The 15,917-nt window shown below is 41.2% G+C and overlaps 1 protein-coding gene and 1 pseudogene across 5 annotated transcripts; both read right to left on the bottom strand.

The window, feature by feature from the left end:
• Positions 1-1,487: 1,487 nt before the first annotated feature.
• zgc:153990 (Myb_DNA-bind_5 domain-containing protein) lies at positions 1,488-6,427 on the bottom strand. 4 transcript variants are annotated; one of them, XM_014197700.3, is made up of 5 exons: positions 5,875-6,427; positions 4,807-5,018; positions 4,030-4,563; positions 3,857-3,910; positions 1,488-2,552 (listed from the first exon to the last, which is right to left on the bottom strand). In XM_014197700.3, exons 2-5 carry the CDS (start codon positions 4,931-4,933, stop codon positions 2,110-2,112), a joined length of 1,158 nt encoding a protein of 385 aa, XP_014053175.1. In that variant the 5' UTR covers positions 4,934-5,018; positions 5,875-6,427; the 3' UTR covers positions 1,488-2,109. The 4 variants fall into 4 exon arrangements, with proteins under 4 accessions (XP_014053175.1, XP_014053172.1, XP_014053174.1 ...); XM_014197697.3 differs by having other exon boundaries at positions 4,807-5,021; positions 5,875-6,423; XM_014197699.3 differs by lacking the exon at positions 5,875-6,427 and adding an exon at positions 5,325-5,859 and having other exon boundaries at positions 4,807-5,021.
• Positions 6,428-6,644: 217 nt separating this feature from the next.
• LOC123742359 (calpain small subunit 1-like) lies at positions 6,645-13,588 on the bottom strand (annotated as a pseudogene). The gene is made up of 9 exons (XR_014391957.1): positions 13,490-13,588; positions 11,879-11,957; positions 9,418-9,450; positions 8,814-8,878; positions 8,601-8,669; positions 8,330-8,408; positions 7,963-8,081; positions 7,449-7,507; positions 6,645-7,269 (listed from the first exon to the last, which is right to left on the bottom strand). The product of XR_014391957.1 is annotated as a calpain small subunit 1-like (transcript).
• Positions 13,589-15,917: the final 2,329 nt, after the last annotated feature.

Consider the following 15,917-nt stretch of genomic DNA (forward strand, 5'->3'; position numbering starts at 1 on the left):
TGACAGTTGAACTAAGCTCATGAGGCATTAACGGGCAATATCAAACCAGGATATGCAATAACAAAGTAAATGACTTTTGCCTTTTAAACATTAACTACATGTGCTAAAGACAGTGTCTGGCTAAAGGATCAAAAAACAAATATGCAATCGAAATTGTCCATATGTATTTTAAGTGAATGGCAAAGGTGCATAAAGATACTTTTGTATAAATAGTTTATGTGGACACCCCTTCTGCTGTTTCAGCCACACCCTTTGCTGACAGATGTATAAAATTGAGCACACAGCCATGCAATCTCCATAGACAAACATTGGTAATAGAATGGCCTTACTGAAAAACTCAGTGACTTTCAACATAGCACACCGACATAGGATGCCACCTTTCTAACAAGTCAGTTTGTCAAATTTCCGCCCTGCTAGAGCTGCCCCGGTCAAATGTAAGTGCTGTTATTGTAAAGCGGAAACGTCTAGAAGCAACAACGGCTCAGCCGTGAAGTGGTAGGCCACAAAAGCGCACAGAACGGGACCACAGAGTGCTGAAGCACGTAGCTACCGAGTTCTAAACTACCTCTGGAAGCAACGTCAGCACAAGAACTGAATGCAGTGCCAACTATAAAGTTTGGTGGAGGAGGAATAATGGTCTGGGGCTGTTCATGGTTCGGGCTAGACCCCTTAGTTCCAGTGAAGGGAAATGTCAACACTACAGCATACAATGACATTCTAGACAATTCTGTGCTTCCAACTTTGTGGCACCAGTTTGGGGAAGGCCCTTTCCTGTTTTGGCATGACCCTGTGCACAAAGCGAGGTCCATACAGAAATGGTTTGTCGAGATCGGTGTGGAAGAACTTGACTGGCCTGCACAGAGCCCTGACCTCAACGCCATTGAACACCTTTGGGATGAATTGAAACGCCGACTGTGAGCCAGGCCTAATCGCCCAACAGTATTCCCTGACCTCACTAATGCTCTTGTGGCTGAATGGAAGCAAGTCCCCACAGCAATGTTCCAACATCTACTGGAAAGCCTTCCCAGAAGAGTGGAGGCTGTTATAGCAGCAAAGGGGGACCAACTCCATATTAATACCCATGATTTTGGAATGAGATGTTCAGGTGTCCACATCATTTTGGTCATGTAGTGTATGATGTCTCAATATGTCATGGTTTTACTACTATCCATGGAGTTATCTACAGCGTGCGACATGGTTCAATGTGCCAATAAATCGGCACCATTTACTTTTTGGTTTTTCAAATTGCCTACGTCTTAAAGCCAAAATTGGCAACATGTATACTGTGCTAATGACTTCACAAAAAATATAACATAGAGCAATGTACAATACAGAAATTTGGGTAAACAAGGCATTTATTTGCCCATCAACTTTATGAACCTCCGCTATTAGAAAGTTAAACATTTAAGGGGTTCTGAATGACCTGCATTCCCGATGTGTTTGTGTCGCTGAGGTCCTACTGTATAATAAGAGCAATTTAAAGTCAGTTTACAGCAGTTATCAATCATATTTATTTACATGTTCTACAATATCTCCGTACAATAGTACATAAGGAGACTACATCAACATAGTAGACAAAAGGAGAATTCATTTAAAACTGTCTCACATAAAAAATGAACATACAGAAATCAGTCCATAATCTCAAGAAGTATGCCCACCTTTACAAATGACGGGGCCCTATCGCTCTAACATGTTTATCAGATAGAATCTGTTTTCAACATGATACAACAGGACACTTTAGAAAACATTACACATTATTACCTCACTTTAAAATTAGGCAAATTTTAGACTCTCTCTGAGCCTTAAACTAACTCAATTTTAATGATCTGAGAAATGGGGGAAGAAACAAATAGGCTCTTAATTTGTGCAAGAAACCCCTAATTCTGCTTTGAGTTTCTGTATTTCCCTTGGAGGGATAACACACAGTTCATAATTTAAACATTTACGCAGACAGGGTTACTCCTATAAAATACAGTAACTCGGAACACAACCCACTAAAAATGTCTGGAGTAAATGACTCAATGAAAGAAATGGAACAACCTTGTACCCAGTGTAAAGGAACACACCCGTCCAGCTCCACAGGAGGCAGATAGTGCAGCAACGTCTGGGCTATAGGGCCGGGCGTCCATTGAGCTTGTCATGCATGAGGGCCAGGGCCCCACTGGTGAAGTCTCGGAGTATGTGCATCGTCTCCCTCTGCAGCTGCAGCGACTCGCGCACAAACTCCTGCTGCGTCTCGGCCAGCTGCTGCACCGACTCGGACAGCAGTTCCAGGGAGCGCGACACCGTCTCTAGCGCGGTGTTGGTGGCGTGCTGCTCCTGAATGCTCAGCGAGGCACTCTGCAACATGCTATCCCTGGCGTTCCGAGGTGGCTGGCCTGCTGTAGGTGGTGCGGCGGAAAACGATGAGGGTGAGGGCTGGGTGCCTGTGGAGGGGTGTGGGCCACCGCCGCTCCCCTGGTTGTCCTCTGTGAGGCTGGACGTCTGTGAGGTGGAAGGGGGCAGCTCGTCCTGACGCTCGTCGTCTGTCTGCCCAAACTGGTTCTCAGTGTCTGGGGAAAGGCAAGAGGTGACACTGAACTTGTGCGTGTGTTTGAGGTTACACATACCACATAGTGATATGGGGGGGGGGAATCGATAGTTACATCAGGATATACATTTTTATGATATCGTATTGACACTATCGCAATATTTTTGCGCTAGTTGTCTGTAACTGTACCAAAACTCCTGTATTTTTTTATTCATAGCTTGTTGTCCATCTTTTTAAATAGGTTTTCAGCACTTATTTCCATGACTGATAAAAAGTAGTTTTCTCATGGCTCTTGTCCCTCTGCAGCAGACATACAGTGCCTTCAGAAAATATTCATACCCCTCTACTTATTCCACATGATTATAGCCTGAATTCAAAATGGATAAAATTGTGTTTTTTTTGTCCTCACCCATCTATAAACAACAAAGCATGACAAAGCAAAAATGTTTAGAATTTTTTGCAAATGTATTAAATTAAATACAGAAATAACTCTTAAAAAGTATTCACACCCAGAGTCAATACATGTTAAAAATCACTTTTGGCAGTAATTACAGCTGTCTTTCTGGGTAAGTAACAGAGCTTTGCACACCTGAATTGTACAATATTTGCACATTCTTTTTTAAATTCTTCAAGCTCTGTCAAGGTGGATGTTGATCATTGCTACAAAGCCATCTAAGTATTGCCATAGATTTAAGCCGATTTAAGTAAACTGTAACTAGGCCACTCAGGAAGATTCAATGTCGTCTTGGTAAGCAACTCCAGTGTATATTTGGCCTTGTGTTTTAGGTTGTCCTGTTGAAAGGTGAACTTGTCTCCCAGTGTCTGTTGGGAAGCAGACAAACAGGTTTTCCTCTCGGATTTTGCCTGTGCTTAGCTCTATTCCCTTTTTTGTGTGTTATCCCCCCTCCCAATTTTTTTTTTTTAATCCATAGTCCTTGCCAATGTCAAGCATACCCATAATATGATGCAGCCACCACCATGCTTTAAAATATGAAGTGGTACTCAGTGATGTGTCTCAATTTAATCCAATTAAAATGCAGGCTGTAAATACAATGTGGAAAAAGTCAAGGGGGTGTGAATACTTTCTGAAGGCACTGCATGGTGAGCAGTATGTTTGGAACATCGAATCGCAATACATATCGTATCAGCACCTAAGTATCGTATTGTGAGGTCCCTGGCAATTCCCAGCCCTTATACCACACATCCGGCAGTATTTCACAAGCGTATTTCTAGTACTGCAATACCAGACAAATCAGACCCTATAGACAAATAAACAGAGTTGAATGTTGGGTTAACGCACCACACTGCATGCATATACACTCTTACCTTCAGCAGTGGGTATCTCATACTGCATTTCATAAGAGGGATGTGACGAATCTCCTGCAACAGAAAATCTAATATGTGAATATGCACCCTCGATAACCCCTCACCATAAAAGGTGTGTGTGGTGTATAAATTGAACAACCCAGACCCTTCCAGTTTCAAAGTAGATAACTCACTGGACGAGCCACTGTAGGTTGGCATAGAATGGTCATCTTTGGGTTGAACCGGGGGTATGGGTGTGTGGCCAGGGCCCGGCATGGGCATCCCCATGGAAAAGGACATGGGCATGGCCGAGGAAAGCGTGGAGGGTGGTGGCATTGAGACATCTATTCCTTCATTGGGGTAACTGTGTATCCCCGCCATGTCCTCTTCCTCGTCCTCCTCCTCTGGTCCTTCATCATCATCTCCCTCCTTGAAAGCCCCATAATGGAGACCTGGCACCCGGCTTCGCTTCCCATCCAGCTCCAAGATCTGATGCACAATGTTCTCTGTGGGGCTGAGGTCGCGGGACAGCCGCGAGTTGATCCCCTTGAAGTTGGCCCCCGACCGCATGGCGGCAACCTTGCGCTTGGTGTCGCACTTGAGGTCGGACCACTTCTTGATGATCTCGATGACCTCACGCTGGCTCTCCCCGATCTCATTCACACTGGCCGTGATCTCCGCCCACACGCGCTTCTTCACATCCGTTGGTACACCGCGGTTAAACTTCCCTGTAAGAGTCAGAGGGACAATTAATAAGAAAAGGATCAGATGCTGGTGTTTGGTTGGCCATACATACTGGTGTCTAAGAGGAGCCAGTACTTGAGCATAAGACAAGAGTTACTGTGCATCTGCAAAATTAAAGCATGACCACGTGTCTAAATTCTGAAAAGAAACACAGGCATGAGTTTTAAACAAACATTTTTTTTATCATCACATCAACATGAAGTGCTGCAGGGTACAGAGGTACATACCGACAACGATGTGCCGATTCTTCTTCACTTCATCCAGGAGGATGTGGACCTCACTGAAGGTAAAGCGAGCTTTTCTCTTTTTGAACCGCGTGACACTGTCCTCATTGAAGAAGTGTGAGGCAGACATCTTCCACAATGCCTCTTATCTCTCTGGTCTGCTTCTTTCACTCTGGTCTCTGCCTTCAGTCCTCCTAGTAGGGATACTACTAGTTCTTCTGGAGCCAAAAATGTAACTCATAATAATACATCACTGGACCTCTATCAAATACCAAACAGCGTACAACTAAAAGGAAACATTTGATACTGAATACAAATATCAGATTCCAAAATAACATAATTTGAGTAATTGTTGATTGATAATATAAGGTGGATAAGATGAAGAATATCAGCAAGTGCATCTAAATTCAGCTATAGTAAAGTGTGTCCGTGAATGAGCGTCTGTACTCATTAGCTAGTTAATTGAATTCAATTTGGTTCCCCCAATCACAACATTGCATGACAGAATCATGAATACAAACCTTGCACCCTATAAATTACTTGCACAGCTGTCTGAGAGTCAAGCGCAATCCCTTTGTTGACCAGTCATCAGCCTGTCATGCCAAGAAGACAGACGCAACCCGAGTATCATCGTCAGACAGCAGTCAGTGCTCTCTTGATTTAGCTCGGTTTACGGGCTAGACTGCTAGCTAGCTACATTAGTTCACGTTAACTTACCCGTACCCCAAAAATGTACTTGTTAGTTAACTAGCTATAGCTAACTAGGATGTTATCTATGCGATAGCGGTGAAACCGGTTAGTAACTGCGATATGGTAACATATTTGCACTTTTTAAAAACACAATGCCTTAACATCAAAAATGCCGTTACTGCTCATTGTTCACATTTTGGGCGTTTTTTTTTCGTGAACAAGTAAGCTAGCTAGCTAATGTTAGCTAGTCACGTCTTAACAAGATTGTAGCTAGCAAACGTTTGCGTACGCATTGTCGCCTCTTCATTCATTTTACGAGATAAAAAAATAACACCAAAATAGGCTAGATATTTGTAATATTGCTATACATTATAGTTTTACCTTTTGAGGGAAAGAAAGGTTGTGATTTCTGCGATTAGTCCGAAAACTTCGTAGTTAGCTAGCCACAGTCCGATGTCTCGCGCTAGTTTGTACGCAAGCTCAGTACGTGTTTTCTCTGTGAGAGAAAAGTCCTGTGACTGACCACAATGCTCGAGCTATGGCGCTGTTGAAATCACTTAACTTTCCCAAGCACCTAAAATACTATTAATATAAAAAGTAGCTAATAAGCTTTATCATGATGAAGAAACAGTGGTCAAGTTAACCACGACGGGTGATACACATGTATTAATCCAGCCATCAGGTAAACGCATCAGCCCTTATTCCCAGAGCGTGGGTGAAACAAAATGATGAAATGTTAGCCATCCAGGACATCTAACGTTTCTCAAACGAAAGCCCACAGCATCATCAAGGACCCCACACACCCCAGCCATGAGCTGTTCACTCCCTTACTGTCGGGCATATGGTATCGGAGCATGAAGTCCGATATCAACTGGGCTGACCACCTGCACTTTAGCACATACATTCACGCTACCAGACATGTTATTGCTAGATACCGCACAATTTTTAAACGCTTGTAAATATTGGACTATAAATTGTGCCTTCCTGTATTATGCTAAAATGCTTATTCTGTTGAGCCATTTACTTTGTTAGTATTATTTTCTATTGTTGAAGGAACCTGTAAGTAAGCATTTCATTGTTTATCCTGTACATATGACTAATACAACTTTGTAGATGAGTAGGCTTGATGTGTTGAAATAACACGCACCACATTGTTAGGATTACTTTAATTCCATACAAAATGACACTGGTCATTTCAAAGACAGTAACCAAATCCTTAAATGGCATCTGTTGGTTTCATGAAGCAATGGCACAAACCACATTTTTCTTGTTAGACATAAAAACGAACATTGTGCTGGCATTATTATGTGTAGCTACATCATGTATGTGTCACAGTTATAGACTATTTCAGAACTGGCTTAAAGATGATTGGTAAATGATTACCATTTGAGAGCTATTGGAAAGAACCTCTACACAGGCTATGGCTGTCTTTTCTTCAATTCAAAAGGAAAACAAGCAGATACTCTTGGTTGAATGCAAGACCAGCAATGAGTGGCCCAGAGGTTCTCAATGTCAGCCCATAGAACCACTGTGTGTGCAGGTTTTAGTTCCCACGTTAGTCTACAACTCCTCTTTTGTTGTATGAAAATGCTGTATTCACATTGTGTAGGTTGCAAATAATGTAGGGAAACCTGCATACACTGGGGGACTGGTTGACTGGCACAGGGGGTCCATGGAGTGGTCTAAAGCACAGCATGAAGTAGAGAAGAATGGAGTGGTTTTGTAAACACCTGTAGGCATGTCCTAAGCTCAGGAGTACATGGTCAACTGGAGTCACTGCAAAGAAACAAATTAAAACAATTGTTTGACATCAACCCTGTACAATGGTGGGTTTTGACCTCTTGTGTGATAGGAACACATTGTACAGTGATGCCGATGACCAAAGTAGCTTTGCTAGGCTATTTACATTCAGAAAACCATCTCATTGGTACAGCTTGTAAGTGTGACAAGCTTACCTCTTGAACGTTGACCTTGATGGTTCCATTGTTATCCTTGTCTAAGGTGTTGAAGGCACCTGAAACCAGGAAGATACAACAGATGGTACAACAACAGATGGTACTCCTTTGAAAATAATGGGGTACATAATCATTGGAATATTTTATTGGCAAAGCCGTTTTCTCTATTCAAAAGGCAGCTCTAATGAAGGCCTTGAGGTCAACACGTAAAGCTTATTAAAGAGCAGTGATACTATCAAGAGCAGTGTGCAGGTTTCTTATCTTATCAACTGTTACCATGCACCTGCAAAAAAAGATAGCTCAGATGTGCGACTGCCTTTTGAATAGAGAAAACTGGCAATAAAATATTCCAATGATTATGTACCCCATTATTTTCAAAAGGAGTACCATTAGTTGTGCTGACACACGTACCAAAAGGTTAATGCATATGGTTTTTATATCTAAACCCTATACAGAGCTAAAAGAACCCCTACCATGACGACGATATGGAAAAGAGCAGGGAATCAAGACTTACGACACATAGCATCCAGTCTCACAAGACAGCCAATTAATAGTTGTCAAAGTCCAGGTCCTCATTCTCTTCGCTGTATCTGCGGATGATCATCTGGAACAGCTGGTCGTTGAGGCGGAAGCCTGGGTCCAAACCATAGACATACATATTTAGGTTTTATGAATATCCTTGGTCAAAACTGAAATGCTGATATCTAAACCTTTAACTATGAAGCTGGAAACAGAGGATTGCAATCTCAAACACCACTTAAGAAGTTTTGACATTCAAAATGTATTCATATCACAGTGCAATGTTTTAAGAACATATGAGCTGTAACAAGTGTCTGCCAAACAGTGATATAAATCTTTCTGTGCTGTATGATATCTCTAACCTGCAACCCTGAAAGCGTTGGGAAGCTCATCTGCACCAATAACCCTGGAGCCATCAGTGTCATAAGTCTTATACACACCCTGAAAACAAAACAAAAACCTTTATTTTGAAATACATTTATATGTAGTATAATACATCTTTGATTCAATTTCCATGGTTACACACTATTATACTTTCTAATAGTGCTAATACTCTCAAACTACTTTATTATTCAAATCAAGAAATAATGAGACAAATAGTTTTTACCAAGCTGGTGGAAATTAAATACTCACCTGCCATTTCTTGATATTGTTCCAGAGGTGTTTGAACTCATGAAATTCAAGCTTTACAGTGCTGTCACTCTGCAACAGAGTTAAGGTTAACAAAAACCTGACGCTTACAGTGCTTCCGGAAAGTATTCATACGCCTTCACTTTTTCCACATTTTGTTAAGTCACAGCCTGGACCCTGACCCCCACCACAAACAGGTCATGACAGGAAGGATACATCCATGACTGCCACCATGCTCCTGCAGGACTCTATGCTAAACCCGTCTGTCTTCAAGTCACCATCTGAAATTAAAAAGCAGCCAGATCACTCAGCGTATCATCCCCTTACTCACAAATATATATCAGCCTCACTGAGAAATTCATCAAGAATATTACATCTCAAACATGGCTTTCTGGGATAGAAAAGGATTGTCAATAAACAGGCATATGTAGAGACTTGCTTAAAGCATGCAAGCATGTACATCCAGGCAGAGCCACACAAATAGACAGAATAGAACCCTGACTTAGGAAATAATTCTATTCAGGATGTTCATCAGTTCAATGGGGCTCACCTCCATGTCCTGAAGGAAAAGTTATTCATTTTAATTATTCCCAACATCGAAGCATAGCATGCATAGTGCATCTATTAACAGTATTCAATAATGAATTTGAGCCATTAAATGAAGATCATCCTGCATGAAAGGCATTTCAGCAGTCACAGTGCCTTTTTAATGGCAATGTGTATGGTTGCCACAAGGTGTTTACTTTTACAGAGGTACTACGAAGTTAAACCAAAATAGGAATATGGTGAGGGAGTAGTAGCAAGGAAATATCGTACTCACATCTCCAGCCAACTGCTGGAAGAGTTTGTGAAACTGTCTTTCTTCGTCACTCTCACTCTGCGTACGCAAGTGGCCTTCGTGGTGCGGGCTGCAGGATAACAACGTTAGGAAATTAGGCATTTATTGTTCAGGTTACTATTATCCATAACAACTGTGTATTCTGGTGATAAATTATGAAATAGCAATGCCACTGGGTCAGAGGGCACAAAAGCAGCTGGATCAATATAGCTGAAGGGGACATAGGGGAGATGAATAGGTTAGTCACTGGGTAGCATTCCTAAGAGTGATAGCTATGCAGAGATATAGAGGCATTGATTGACTTGGTCAGTGGTAATAGCTGCAGTGATTGCTAGCTGAAGAATCATGCTCCTGTCCAACATAGCTTAAACAATTAACACCTTGTATTCTCTCTTGATTCCAAACTGATTAAAACAGCACAGTGATAATATATTATCCACACCTGAAAGTCTATGCAATGATAGGACTTTGGCACTGCTTAAATTGGTTCTAAGATTAGACAACTTTCATTCCCCTTGCACCCACACAACCCAAAAAGCCTCAACCCCCTTCCCATTCGGCAAAGCCCAGAAAACACTACTGACTACATTCTTGTGGTCAACATTGTTTATACATAATAAGCGCAAATGATTTAGAAGAGGTCCTTAGTACTATAGCCAGATCCTTACCTTCCTACATCAAGAATGCCACCAATGAGTCCTTTGCCCAGAAACATCTTTAATCAAGTTAGTCAACCTGTAGAAGGGGAAAAACAGATTGAAAAGTATTCGTTTCTAAAGTAGTTTGAAATAGCACTAATTATTAATTAATAGAGTCATAAATACCCATAATGGAAATAATATGGCAATCTCAAGAATAACGGAAGCCTAACAGTGTAGGCTAATGACTCAGTGTTGACACACCCACTGCAAATATTTCACCCAAAGACGACTTGCCAATAAAATGCCCTCCAGACAATTTTTACGTTTCCAAATTGGCTGGTCTGCTTAAAAAGTAAAATGATCCTAAATTAGATACCCCAGCGAATGATACATTTTTTAAAATGTTAAAACAACGACAGCTAGTTAGATGGCTAATTGGCAGACCATTATAATGTAGCCAGCTAAATTAACGTTAGCTTACAAAGTATGACAGCTAATGTAGGTCGGACAAATGCCTGGTAGCCAAACAACATCAATGCCACGAATATATTTTGTAGGATGGATGTCGGTTTGAAGAAATGTATGTCCTTTTTTTTGCAAGCCTACAAACCAGCTAGCTTGCCTGGACAGGAAGCAGCTAACGTTAACTAGCAGTGCGCTGATCCACTGTTAGTGGGCAAATCTTATATTAGCAAACGAGGCTACACTAACACTATAATAACACCGACGTAATCAACATGTTAGGGGTATTTACTTACCAAGACTTGGTTGTGCCAGTGAGTGAACTTGTAAATAGAAAGAAGGATGTTACCCAAATTAACCAAGTTAGTAAACGCCCACTGACGCTGTCAATCAAACTCGGTAGACATGTCCCCCCGACCCTGAGTGGATAATGAAAAGAAAAGGGATGTCTTTACCGCCAAGCATAACTTGACCACAAGAAGAAAATCTTTGCCACAAGCCTGATAAAACCACAAATTAAATACTATCATCTCTAACATATGTGTATGGTTATCTGTACAAAAATATGAAGATTTTTTTTAATGAAGAACAATGGAACATTTCTCTTGAAACATGTCAAATACTTATCTGCACAACATGTGAGCAAGTTTCTAGTAAAACCTGAAAGGATGATTTGACGTGGGAAACTGTCAGCAACATTTTACACAACGTTGACAATGTGAGAGGTGGTGATTGATTATAACTGTGCAAAGTGTGGACCAAAACGTCACTATATTGACAGGCTGCCTAAAGATTAGTACATTAGTACATTCAACAGCATCTCTTGCTCAATAAGACATATTCCTCATGTGAAACAGTGAGGAATTGTATTTTTTTAAGACAAAGAGAGCTAAAAGTGCAGAAAATGTGACCTTGCTGCATGAGGCCTTGGATAACACCTCACCTGATCAAACATACTGTACTGTACATACAATATGTTACCATGAATCAAGGTAACCAAGGTTAATCAGATCTTAGGGTTTTGTATTTTGTAGTGCCTTTTGGCATTATAATTCAAACATTTTATAAAGAATCCAGGCAATGAATGACATAATCATAATCAGTGAAATCAGTCTGTATCATGGTGTAAATTTTTTCCCAAGTGCAGAACTCCAAGTCCTAAAAGGTTACTTCCTTAGGTTGGCCCTCGTGACTTTGGGCACTGGCGCATGGTGAGGGTCACCCTGGTGCTTAGGGTTAGTGTGGCCACTGTCAGGTTCCCAGCAGCGAGAAGATTGGCCACCCTGCCAGTGAGGGAGTCATGGTGCGTCCCCTGGATGCAGTGGAGGAAGAGCTTGTACATGTTTTCTGGAGGATGAGAAGGCTCTGCACCAGCAGAGACAGGAGGTAGCGGCTCTCCTCAGTCTGTGGAACCTCCGGCTTGGGACGCAGTGAGTGACAAGACGTTAGTAATACTAAATTCTTGTAATACTGTAAGTCTGCATGTCATCTACAGTGTCTGTATACAGTACAGTGCCTTCAGAAAGTATTCACATCCCTTGACTTTTTCCACATTTTGTTGTGTTACAGCCTGAATGTAAAATGTATTAAATTGAGATTTGTCACAGTACCCCATAATACCAAAGAGGGGTTATGTTTTTAGAAATGTTTACAAATTAATACGAAATGAAAGTTGAAATGTCTTGAGTCAATAAGTCTTCAACCCCTTTGTTATGGCAAGCCTAATTAAGTTACGGAGCAAAATTAATTTAAAAAGTAACATAATAAGTTGCATGGACTCACTATGTGTGCAATAATAGTGCTTAACATGATTTCCTCATCTCTGTACCCCACACATACAATTATCTGTAAGGTCCCTCAGTCGAGCAGTGAATTTCAAACACAGATTCAACCACAAAGACCAGGGAGTGTTTCACAAAGAAGGGCACCTATTGGTAGATGGGTAAAAATGTAAAAAGCAGATATTGAATATCCCTTTAAGCATGGTGAAGTTATTAATTACACTTTGGATGGTGTATCAATACACCCAGTCACAACAAAGATACAGGCATCCTTCCTCACTCAGTTGCCGGAGAGGAAGGAAACCACTCAGGGATTTCACCATGAGACCAATGGTGACTTTAATACAGTTACAGAGTTTAATGGCTGTGATTGGAGAAAACTGAGGATGGATCAACAACATCCTGTTTGCAACAAGGCATTAAAGTAATACTGAAAATAAATTGGCAAAGCAATAAACTTTTTGTCCAGAATACAAAGTGTTATGTTTGGAGCAAATCCAATACAACACATTATTGAGTACACTCTCCATATTTTCAAGCATTGTGGTGGCTGCATCATGTCAAATCAAATTGTATTGGTCACATACATGTGTTTAGCAGATGTTATTGTGGGTGTAGCGTAATGCTTGTAGAGTTAGAAGCACGGCAGCCCTCTGTCGGCGCCATTTTTCACACATGTTATTGCTATGCTTGTAATTGTTAAGATATGGGGAGATTTTCCAGGATAAAAAAAGAGACTGAATGGAGCTAAGCACAGGCAAAATCCTAGAGGTAAACCTGGTTCAGTCTGCTTTCCACCGGACACTGGGAGATGAAATCCCCTTAATTTCATTGATCTAACGTAGAATAGACATTGAATTGACGTCTGTGCCCAGTGGGATATGTGATCATGTCTCAATGTAATCAAGGCATGAAATGATTATTACAATCTTTTATTGGGCTAAGTTTGGCTAAATTGGGGTAAATTTGCAATATCCAAATTATTAAAGTTATGGACCGGCCCAGTAATGATCCACTCTATCAAAAATCGTCCCACAGCTGAATCTTTTTGCCTATCCCTGCTATACAGTGCATTCGAAAAGTATCCAGACACCTTGACTTTTTCCACATTTTGTTACATTACAGCCTTATTCTAAAATGGATTAAATCGTAACCTGTTATGGAGCTCACCTCCTGGGCGCTGATGGGCCTGTAGAAGTCCAGCAATGTGTGGGAGCAAGCCCAGGTGTATAGTCGTAACTGTGGGGTGGTACAGAGGCCAGTCCTCATGGGGCTGTGACACAGTAACCAGTAACCAAATCACTACCTTCTACCAGGTGTTGGTCACATACAACATTAACACAATGACACAAAAGCAGAGCAGTACCGCACCCGATGGAATGTCTTGAACACTTATTTTCACACACAAAGGTGCACAATAATAGCAGTGTTATTACCACACAGTGCTAATGACTTAACATGATGTTGAGGGCCGTACTATTATCCCCTCCCCTGGCTTGTATTCGTTCCCAAGCACACGATTGGCAGTCTTCCCAGCAAATGCACCAAGAGCAGCGATTCTCTCACAGTACTTCAACAGCAAATTAGAAAGCTTCTCTCTAAGCATCCCTTTCAGACGAGGCAGCCCACCTGTAACAAGTATCAAGGCATAGATCCAGCTGTCATATCATTTCAAATCAAATCAAATTGTATTTGTCACATGCGCCGAATATAACAGGTGAAATGAAACAGGTGAATACAACCTTACAGTGAAATGCTTGGGATTTGATCTAGCAACCTTTCGGTTACTCGTCCAACAGTCTAACCACTAGGCTACCTGCCGCCCTGTCTATGACTAGGGTGGCTGGAGTCTTTTTGACAATTTTTAGGGCCTTTCTCTGACAGCCTGGTATAGAGGTCCTGGATGGCAGGAAGCTTGGCCTCAGTAATGTACTGGGCCATATTCACAAATGCACCTCACATTCAATTTTAATTACTGACATACCCCAGTCCTAGAGACTTCTGTTGGATAACTGCATCCATTTTGTTTTTGGTGTCTTATACACCTGGAACAGCATTAGAATAAAGGCATTTCATGATGTCATACCTGGTGTTATACCTATACATCAGAGGTCGCTTTGGCCCCCCAAAGTTTATTTTCTATTTTTATCTTTTTAAACAAAAGAATGCGATTCTAGTTTTTAGAAGAAAAAAAAAGACTCAAATCACCGGGAATTTAGCGACAAAAAAAATGTCTTTAGGAAATCTGTTCCTAAGTATTCCCACAAATAAAAATAGACATCCCACAGGGCATACACTGCATGAATCAACGTTGTTTCCACGTCATTTCAATGAAATTTCATTGATCTAACGTAGAATAGACATTGAATTGACGTCTGTGCCCAGTGGGATATGTGATCATGTCTCAATGTAATCAAGGCATGAAATGATTATTACAATCTTTTATTGGGCTAAGTTTGGCTAAATTGGGGTAAATTTGCAATATCCAAATTATTAAAGTTATGGACCGGCCCAGTAATGATCCACTCTATCAAAAATCGTCCCACAGCTGAATCTTTTTGCCTATCCCTGCTATACAGTGCATTCGAAAAGTATCCAGACACCTTGACTTTTTCCACATTTTGTTACATTACAGCCTTATTCTAAAATGGATTAAATCGTTTTTTCCCCCTCCTCAATCAACACACAATGCCCCATAATGACAAAGTGAAAACATATTTTTTGATTTTTTTTCAAAAAATAAACAAATGAAATATCACATTAACATAAGTATTCAGACCCTTTACTCAGTACTTTGTTGAAGCACCTTTGGTAGCGATTACAGCCTCGAGTCTTCTTGGGTATGATGCTACAAGCTTGGCACACCTGTATTTGGGGAGTTTCTCCCATTCTTCTCTGCAGATCCTCTCAAGTTCTGTTGGTTTGGATGGGGAGCATCGCTGCACAGCTATTTTCAAGTCTCCCCAGAGATGTTAGATCGGGTTCAAGTACGGTCTCTGGCTGGGCCACTCAAGGACTCATAGGTATCCAAGATGGCGTAGCAGTCAGACGTCTTTGTCCTTCGTCTTGTCGTGTCCCATGTATATATATATTTACATATTTTCTTCGCATATCTTTTATATATTTTTTTCTTCTAAAAACTCAACCTCAAAACACTCTCCTGCAACCCGCCTCGCCAATTATTTGTAAAAAAATTTTTTAAATAGTATTATTTACCTCAAATCTGAAATCTGAAATCCACAACAGAAGCTAGCCTGTGGTTAGCCAGAGGTTGGCCAGTTCACTGGCTAACATTGGTGTTCAGCTAGCTACGGTTGGCGGTCATCAGCTAACCATTAGCTCGAAAAGCTATCGCCAGTTTTGTACATCGCGACTCAGACCAGAGTATACCGGACCTATTTTCTCTCTATATCCCCGGATTTCTACTGCAGGCTCTGGACATTTACACCTGGATCTTGCAGCTAGCTAGCTGCTACCCGAGTGACTATTGGCTAATGTCGGTCCCGGAGCTAACATCAATTATTCCGGAGCTAGCCAGCTAAAGAGTTCCATCAGCCACTCCTGGGCTACAATCACTTATCCGGACCCGTTTTACTGC

This window comes from Salmo salar, chromosome 04, assembly GCF_965601325.2.
Source record: "Salmo salar chromosome 04, fSalSal1, whole genome shotgun sequence".
Classification (NCBI taxonomy): Eukaryota; Metazoa; Chordata; class Actinopteri; order Salmoniformes; family Salmonidae; genus Salmo; species Salmo salar.

Bases quoted from the DNA above. Each gene is read 5' to 3' on its own strand.
- zgc:153990 (XM_014197700.3), bottom strand. From the start codon at position 4,933: ATGTCTGCCTCACACTTCTTCAATGAGGACAGTGTCACGCGGTTCAAA. The intron at 4,564-4,806 runs GTATGTACCTCT...TGACTCTTACAG, and splicing joins GAATCGGCACATCGTTGTCG to GGAAGTTTAACCGCGGTGTA. The intron at 3,911-4,029 runs GTGAGTTATCTA...TTTCTGTTGCAG, and splicing joins AACCTACAGTGGCTCGTCCA to GAGATTCGTCACATCCCTCT.